Below are 9277 nucleotides of genomic sequence, written 5' to 3' on the forward strand. Positions count from 1 at the left end.
GTGTCCCATGGGTTTCCAGGATGCAGGGGGTGGTGGGGTGAGTGTGGAAGACAGCCTTGTGACAGAGCTGCCTCCTTTCATCCTGGTGGGCAGCTCTGCTCACAGGCTGGGAGCCAGGGCGGGGAGGCAGTGACTGGGTCCTGGGCAGAAATCAGACGCAATCTGTCAGACAGAAGGAGGACTGAAATCCATGCCTTTGCTGCCAGGGCAGGTGGTAGTGGAGGAAGAAGGTGGCACTAGCACAGAGTGTATTTCAACTGAAAAGACCCGGCGGGGTCAGAGGCCATGTGGATGCCCGAGGCAGTCTTTGACGGGCCCATCCAGCTCTGCCCTCTTTCGCCGAGGCCTTGGACACCTCCTAACCTAAGAGGCTTGAACCAGACAGGAGTCTGTCTCTCCCAGAGCAACTTTCAGTGCAAGTTCCCCCCCCCCCCCACCACCACCACCACCTTGCTTCACTCCGGATCTCCCAGCTAGCTTGTCTCTCTCCTGCTTGCTTTGTTCCCTTCTTTCTGGGAGACCTCAGCGTTGATAACCCCTTGCTGCTTTAACTCCTTACGTGGCTGCTAAATCCCTTGACTTCACCCTTCATATGGTCCCTCCACCTCACTCCCTTTCCTCAGCCCAGGGTGATGGTGTACTGTGAGCCCTCAGTGTCCCCACCTGTTCGCGTCCTCACTTAGATGTAAGATGCAAGCCAACTTCTCTGTTAGAGCATCAGCTTCACTGGTGCCCCCTGCTTCTGCCTACCATCAACAGACTCCTGAAACCAGGCTGGGCATCTTGCATCAGCTTTCTCACTCCAGTACCTTTTAAAATATATTTATTTACTTATTATATGAAAGGCAGATTTACAGAGAGAAGGAGATACAGAGAGAAAGATCTTTTGTCTGCTGGTTTACTCCCCAAGTGGCCACAATGACCAGAGCTGAGCCAATCTGAAGTCAGGAGCCAGGAGCTTCTTCCTGGTCTCCCACACGGTATGGGATCCCAAGGCTTTGGGCTGTCCTCCACTATTTTCCCAGGCCACTCCAGCATCCACTCCAGCATCTTTTCCAGGGAGCCCAGGGACTCTCTCAGGAGAGCACCTGTCGCTTAAATGTGTATGGCAGTTGACCACAGCTGCCTGTCCATCCACCCAGTGCCATGTGTCCCCATCAGCCTGCTCCTCGCCCCACGCTGTCTCCACTGGAGGTTCACACTTCTTGCCAGCTTCCAGCTGGGCTGTGTATTGTCTGTGTAGAGGCCCCTGTGCAGAGACCCAGGCCTGTTGGGGAAAGGTGGGTACAGGGAGGGTGTTCCCCAGCTGCCTTTGACCCAGGAAAGCAGACAGGTTTGGGTCAGATGTGGTGTGAGTGAGTTAAGGGGCTGTTGGTACGACTCCTCCGGAAGGTTTCGGAGAAGCTCAGAGGTGCTTGGATGTGTCTGAGTCAGTTCCCGTTTAGGTTCCCATGGGTAGCATAGCTGCTCTGGGTAGCCACTCTCTATGAAGGTGGAGGTGAGAACAATGAATAGGGCTGTCCCATCCCCCTCTCTCGCCTCTGCTGGGTCCCAGCTCCTGCAGCCAAGCCAGAGATGCAAGCAAGGGTAGGACCCTCCCGCCTTGCATGCTTAACACCTGCTGCTCTTTCTCTACAGTGACTAGGACCACTGGGGGCATGGAGCTGAAGCGAGGAAAGACCTTCATCAAATCCAGCCTGCAGATTTCCCATGAGAAAGCCCCAGACTCAGCGGTCACCATTCCAACAAGAGAGGATGTCAGCCCCAGTGAGAGGGGCTCCCAGGCAGGTCAGAATGTCCACAGCTATGATAGAGGCCCTGGCAAGGGGGCACAGTCAGACCCGGAGAATACGGCCGTGGCTTCTGGAACCTCCTTCAGACTGGTTCGGAAGAGCAAGACTCATGACAATGTGTCCGGGGCCAGCAGGGCAGCTGGTGCTTCCGGGCAGCTGGTGGCCAGTGCCAGCTTCTCTGGGCCCTCTGGTGGCCAGCGCATGATCGACTACCGCCACTTCGTGCCCCAGATGCCTTTTGTACCTGCTGTGGCCAAGAGTATCCCCAGGAAGAGGATTTCCTTGAAACGGCCCAAGAAATGCTTTTGGAACCTATTCCACCTGCGCAGGAACAAGGCGGAGGGTGTGGCCTCGCTGGTGGCCAAGGGCAAGAGCCTGGCCTCCCACGGGGGCCTGTTGGATGTGGCAGGGCGCCGCAGCGCCACTTTCCTGCCACTGGGCGAGGACCCGGGGCTGGACAGCCTGTGCCAGGACCTGTGCGATGGTGACCTGATGCTGGATTCGTCCCTTGAACTCTGCCGGGCGCTGTGTGAGGATGTGGCTTCGCTCAAGAGTTTTGACTCGCTCACTGGCTGCGGGGAGATCTTTGCAGATGAGAGCTCCGTACCGTCCCTGGAACTGAACGAAGAAAACCCTGATGGCCCAACCCGAGTGTCCCAGAGCCCGGGCTGCAAAACTACTGGAGGCCCCGTCCAGGGCGGTGTGGAGAAGCTGGCATCCCCTGCCCAAAATGAGGCATCGGACTTCTCCAAATTCTGGGACAGCGTGAACCGCAGCGTGAGGCAGCAGCACCGCGCCCTCCTGGCCCCGTGGTCGGCGGCAGGACCCCAGGGCCTGGACACTGATCAGGCCGGGCCAGGGGATGCTGCTGGGCTGGCCGAGTTGCCCTTATGCCCCTGTAGGGACCCGCCCAGGGGCTCCAAGGCCAGCTCCATAGACACGAGCACCCCAAAGAGCGAGCAGCCGGAGTCGGTGTCCACCAGCGACGAGGGCTACTATGACTCCTTCTCGCCAGGCTTGGAGGAGGACAAGAAAGAGGCCCCGAGCCCCAGCACACCTGTTGCCACCTTCCCCCGCGACAGCTACAGTGGGGACGCCCTGTATGAGCTCTTCTACGACCCCAGCGACAGCCCTGGGGGGCCGAGCCTGGACGATGACCCGTGTGTGTCCGAGAGTCTGTCGGGGCCAGCCCTGGGGACACCACTGTCCATGTGCAGCTTCCACATGGGGGCGGAGGAGAACCTGGCTCCTGCACCTGGCCCTGACCTGCTCAGTCAGGGTTTCCTGCAGAGCACCTGGAAGGGCAAGGAGTGCCTGCTGAAGCTCTGTGACACGGAGCTGGCTATCACCATGGGCATTGTCAACTGGCTCCGCCGTGCCCCTGAACCCCGTACCCCACCCACAGCCGTCCCCTTACTTCCTGCACTTGAGGACCCCATGGCCCCGCTGGGAGCTCCCAGGGAGCTGGTGGAAAAGCTAGGAACCAAGGGGTGCCAGGCCCCTGAGACACCCAGGGCCACTGTGTGCTCAGCGCTCAGCAGGCAGGAACTGTGGGCACATCTGGGTACCCAAGGTCTGATCCCTGGAAATAACAGGGTCCCAGCAGGGGCTGTGGAGGCTGTGGGCACTCCACCCAGGGACCCCTTTCTGGAAGAAGGGAGCCGGAGCCCCCCTGATGGTTGGTTCTCCTCTGTGGAATCTGTGGCTGCAGCAACAATGGAAGCTTCTAGAAAAACCACAGCTCCAGTGTCCCCTACCTGGCTCAGCTTGCAGAAAGAGCCCCAACCCTCAGGAATGCTGGGCTGTTCTCACCTGACCAGGAAGCCTGCTGAGAAGCAGAGTATTCTGAGTGCAGAACCCACATTGATAGACTGTGCGGTCCAGCTGGGAACCCTGCGGATTGACCCAGAGGGCCAGCTCCCAGCCACACAGCCTGCAGGGCAGAACCTGGTCAACGGGCTCTTTGGACAGCCTCGGGTCAGACCCCCTCACAGTCCACAGCAAGAACAGCCCAGCAGTTTGGCAAGCAAGGCTGAGTCCTCCCCAGCCAGCTCACCAGATCTCAGGCATGCAGACTGCACCCTGGACCCGAGCTGGCTCTCGGCAGAGCCAGCAGGGCCAAGCCCCCAGGCCTGTGCTTCTGTGGAGGGCCAGCCCATGCAGTGCAGCCCCGGGGCTGTGGAACGAGCAGCACAGAGGGGTCAGCTAGACACTGAGCCACCATCAGCTACTGTGTCGCGGCAGAGTCCTTGGAGCCGACCCTCAGAGATCTCAGGCCTTGCTTTGCAGAGTCCGTGGGGAGGGTTGCCCTCTGCAAGTGCCCCCAAATGCTGTTGCAGCCTGCTGGCCCATGAGGATCACCTTGTCAGCCAGCCAGAAGTGAGGGCTGCCCAGCCAGCCACAGCTGAGGCACACCTGTAGCATGGGCTCACACTGAACTTGGGACCATGGATCTCCACCTTGGCCCTCCTGTGGAAGACCGGGGTTAAAGGGGAGGAGGTGGGACAGAAATCACGTGGAGGAGGGCAGGCATCTTTATCGGGGGCTTCCTTGTCTGGACCGGATGCCATGGACAGAGCAATGTCGTGAACCTGACTGCTGCTCAGACGCCAGACTGATGGGAAGGAGATGGTCTGAAATGCTCATGAATGGGACATGTTCTGCCAGGACATGCTTGGGGCGGGGGGAGGGGAGTGGAGGCTGAATCCCAGGCTTGGGGTAAGAGAGACAGAATAGGGGTAAGGTCTGGCAGGCCACGAGCCCCGCCTCAACCTGTTCTCTGCCCAAGATAGACAAGGGAGCAAAGAGCTCGCAAAAGCCTTGATCTAACATGGCAGCCTGGCAGAGCCCTGATGGTGGCTAAGTTCTCTTTCCCTGACTGCTCTGCACCGCCGCCTCCTGGATGTGTGCTCTCTTAAAACCAAAGCTGTGTTTGACCACACACCATCTCTGGAAAAACAAAACAAAACAAAACCAGTGGATGCTTCCCAACACTGCCGGTTATCATTCAGGGCAGAAGCCTCCCACCAGACTGCTGCTGCTTCCACACACGAACTGTCAAGATCCATGTCCCTGACTGTGAATTGCAAAAGTTCACCTTGGCTTAGAGCTTATATGCCCAAGACCCCGAAAGCCACAGCACAGCCAGACACGGCCCTCATGCATTCAAGATCCTGATGAGCAGAGGCAGCTGGCATGCCTGGGGAAAGGCCAGCAGGTGCAGGGGAGACAACCCAGTCACATTATCCAAGATCAAATTCTACCTCCGCCGAAACACTGCAGCGTGATTCCAGCAGACACGTTGCCCGCCAAGAGCAACTACCAGATTTGTTCCTGGAAGAAAGGCCCATGGGCAATCTGCCTGTGGTGGACAGGTCTCATTCCATGCTGAGCTAATAGGGAAGCTGGGGGGCTCTGCTTTGACCTCGGATGCAGGCAAGGAAGGATTCCTGCAGAGGACTGCAAGCTGGAAGGTGGCACAGGTACCAGGCACCTTCCGACCATCACTTGGTCTCAGGCTGGCAAAGCCCCTGGATACTGTGTTCCCAGCAGCTCAAGGGCCTTCTACTGGTGGGCTGCAGGAGGTTCAGGGGTCACCCCTCTTGGGAAGCCCTCTATTGCTCCCCCAGAACCTGTACACAGGGTCATGACAGTGTCACGAAACTCTGCCGGCAGCAGCCTGCATACTGGTCATTTCCCCTGACCCCTGCCTCCACCACAATGCACTTCTCGCCTTCATCTTCAGACTATGAGGTGGGAGGTCCAGGTGGGCGAGTGACTCACCCCACGTGTGTGTGTGTGTGTGTGTGTGTGTGTGTGTGTGTGTGTGTGTGTGTGGCTGTCGGCATGAGACCCCCAGGGCTGGGATGCAAGGCCTGGCTCTCAACTTCCCACCGAACTCCTGTGGCCATCAGCCTTTCTGAATTCTTTCCCTCTCCTACTTGTCCCTTCCATTGTCAGGCATGTGGGAGCCCAGGGGGGACAGCAGGCACCCTCCCTTGTTTACAGGGGTCTTCTCACTCCCCCTGACAGAGTAAGTGTGCAGTGTATACTCGCTGAAAGAATAAATGTTAAAAGCCTTGTGTCTGCAGAGAGATGGGAACTGATGTTTAAACAAGACCCTGGGTTGACATGCCCCTTTGCCGATGCAGAGGGACAGGATGTCTCCTTGCTGCAACAGTGACACCCCCCCCATGGCGGATGTCAGGGTGGGAGGCAGCAGCCAGGCCCAAGAGCAGAGTGGGTGGGTCAGGCCCAGGCATCAGGAGAGCTTGGGGTCAGCTGGAGACTATCAAAGCCCCTCTGCTTCTCTATCACCCCAGGATCTGGTGGTCATGGCAAAGGGAGGCATGCAGTGACCCAGCAGGCTGGCCCAAGGCTCTGCACCTGGCAGGGCACCCTTTAAGCAACTGCAGTGCCCTGAAGAGTCTCAGCAGTCAGGATAGACCTGTGGGTGTCTTGCTGGGAGAAGGGGTGGTGGGGGCAATGGGAGGGGCTGGCTTCTCCCTGCGATCTGCACCCCCCACAGACAGGGAGCAGGCACTGCCCACCCAGCCAGGCTCCTCCGGCCCCTGGGGGGCAGAGAGAGTTGACACAAGCCTGCAGGGCCAGGCCCAGGCTGGGAGAGTCCTGCCTCAGTGGACGTTTTCCAGGAGTCTCCAGTTGTGTCTGAGCCTCTGGCTCACGCGTGCAGCAGAGGTTCCTGCAGGCTTTGTCCGTGGCATAGGGCATCGTGAGCCCTAGATCCAGTGACTTGTGCCAGGCCCCCACAGCCCTGGTGGTGGAGTTAGGAGCTGGGTGCTGTTCTTCCCAGCCTTCATTGGGGCACTGGGGAAGGAGGGCATGGCTGGGAAGGGAGTGTGGTACAAGTGGGTTAGGGGTGAGAGCTGATAAGAGAGGAAGAGAGAGGGGCTGCAAGGGGTGCCTGGGAGAAGCAGAAGAGGTGACGTTTGCACAGTTCGGGAAGAGCCTGGCCTGTACATCGCATCAGGGAGCTCTTCTTACCTTCCCCAATTTCCTCTTCTGCTTTGTTTAATTTTATGGAATGAGATTCCAAACTAACAAGTCCCCAGGATCAGTGGCAATCATGTCTCCTTGCCCCCTCCCTTTCCTATCTGTTGCTGCAAAATCAATTTTCTCTGTGACAGGCACTCCCCAGAACTCCAAGTCCCTCGGCCCATGGGACAGCGGTGTGTGTCCCAAGACCTTGTCTGGTCTGCTTAGGAGGTTTCGTCCTCTGTCACCTCCTGCATAAGGTACCCCTTCTCCTCTCCCATTCCTGGAATAGCTGCCCGCCCCGCCCCTTAGCCTTCTGCAGGCTGCAAGGATTTTAAACATTCCCAGGTGGATGCACAGGCATTCATGCTATTTTTCATTTCTGCTATCACAGGATCCATGGAATGTTCCCTGGCCAAGTCCTCTTCACAGCTGTCCAAATGCAGCTCACCAGGCTGGAGATGCACTGATTACTCCACAGTGCCTCCTGCTGCTGGGACCCTGTGTTCTCACCTGACTAGCCCCAGGCCCCTGATGCTGAAGCCCAGGCCATGTTCAAGTGAATCCTGTCAAGCAGAAGGCACAGGTGGCTTTCTGTCACGATGCGGAAACATCTTCCCAGTTGTCATTTCCAGCCTTAAGAGAAAAAAGTGACAGGGGAGGCTTGGACCCAGTAGTTAGAAAGAGTCACGTCTCATATCAGTGTGTGTGGGTTTGAATCCCGCCTCTGCTCCTAACTCTAACTTCCTGCTAACTTCCTGCCCTGGGAGGCAGCTGGTGATGGCTCAAGTCCTTGGGTCCTGGACACTCATGTGGCAGGCCTAGATTGAGTTTCTAGCTCTTTCTTTTAGTCTGACTCCACCTCATGTGTTCCAGGCATTTGGCGAGTGAACCAGTAGATAGAATTGAACTCACTCCTCTTTCTCTCTTTTTTTCTGTGTGTCTCTCAGCTTCTCAAATAAAGAAGTGAAAAAAAAGTTTAAAAGTGCTGGGATACAGGGTGAAACCAACAGCATCCCGTCTCGGAGTCCAGGCTGCTGTGCTTGGGATCCAGCTCTCTGCTAACACCTGGGAAGGTAGTGGAACAGGGCTCAGGTCCCAGGGCTCCTTCCACCCACACGGGAGCCGAGGATGGAGTCTTGGAATCCTGCTTCTCTCTGGCCCTGTCCCAGCTGTTGCTGCCATTTGGGGAGTGAACCAGCAGATGAAAGATCTCTCTGTCTCTTCTCTCCACCTTCACCCTCCTTCTTCCTCTCTGTTGTCTCGCTCTGTGCTACTCTGCCTTTCAAGTAATTCCAAAAAAGCGTAAAATCAAAACCAGCGACCATTCTGAGCCCAGTAGAAAACTGAAATTGTAGGACAAATGGCCTATAGAAACCTGGAGAGGTAGGGGCATCGGGAGAAATACAGTAATAGATCTGGGGTCTGGAGCGGAAGTCAGATGTCAAGAACGGGGCAACACACAAGAGAAACAGCTCGGACAAGTTGAGGCAGGCTGGGTGGAGAGCGGGAGGCGGGGCTTACCCAGGAATCACTCTGCTCTTATCAGCTGAAGATGCCAGAAGATCAAGGGGAAGGGAGAAGGGTCCTTGAGAAGCCCCTCTAACAGCCAGTCTCCCCAACACAGGCCTCCCTCGCAGGGGAAGGGCGACCTCAGGAGGTTGTACTGAGGCCTTTCCAAGCTGAGCAACAGACACCCCCCAGCCTCCAGTCTTGCCCAGCCCTCCTGTGCCAGAGTCAGGAAATGTTTATAGCTATGATGAATACACACTTTAAAAAAAGAAATCATCTCAAATCAATAGCTGAGTGTTACCCTTCAAGAGAGCAGAGAAGGAAGAGGAAATGAATTGAGAGAGAAGGGAGAGAAATGATATTAGAGAATAAATGCAAATGATCGGTGAAACCAAAAATTTAGGTTGAGAAGATTAAGCCACTTGGTGGGCGTTGAGCTAGATGGACTGAGGAGAGACGAGGGGATGACTCAAGCTGCTAAAATTAAAGATGAAAACAGGGACATTGAGGCCAGTTTTACAGAAATATTTCCATGAACAGTTTTTTTAGAGATTGGTTTATTTGCAAAACAGAGAGACAGAGAGGGAAGGAGAGGAGTGAGAGAGAAGGAGAAGCCAGGAAAGGAAGAGAGAGAAGGAGTGGTGGAGAGAGAGAGAGAAAGAGATTTTTCATCCACTGGTCTGCTCCCCAAATGGCTGCAACAGCCAGGACGTGCCAAGCCAAGAGGTTGGAACTCCCTCTGAGTCCCCTGTGTGACTGGCAGGTACAGGAGCATGTGAGCCATCTTCTGCCACTTCCTCGGACTTATTAGTGAGAAGTTGAATCAGAAATGGAGCAGCCGAGATTCAAGCAGGAGTTATTAGAGCAGAGGATGCTGGCATTACAAGTAGTGGATCCACCTATACCAATACCAGTCCTGCTTTGAACATCTGTATGCCAACAAATGGGATAACCCAAAAGAACTGGACGAATTCCTA

At 56.2% G+C, this 9277-nt stretch overlaps 1 protein-coding gene across 1 annotated transcript; it reads left to right on the forward strand.

Annotated features, from left to right (window-relative positions):
* Positions 1–1658: 1658 nt before the first annotated feature.
* Positions 1659–4214, forward strand: AMER3 (APC membrane recruitment protein 3). Its single transcript, XM_040979168.1, has one exon. The coding sequence runs from the start codon at positions 1659–1661 to the stop codon at positions 4212–4214; it is 2556 nt and encodes an 851-aa protein (XP_040835102.1).
* The last annotated feature ends 5063 nt before the right edge of the window (positions 4215–9277 follow it).

Source organism: Ochotona curzoniae, unplaced genomic scaffold (assembly GCF_017591425.1).
Source record: "Ochotona curzoniae isolate NIBS_2020 unplaced genomic scaffold, NIBS_Ocur_1.0 contig_3037, whole genome shotgun sequence".
In the NCBI taxonomy this organism is placed as follows: domain Eukaryota; kingdom Metazoa; phylum Chordata; class Mammalia; order Lagomorpha; family Ochotonidae; genus Ochotona; species Ochotona curzoniae.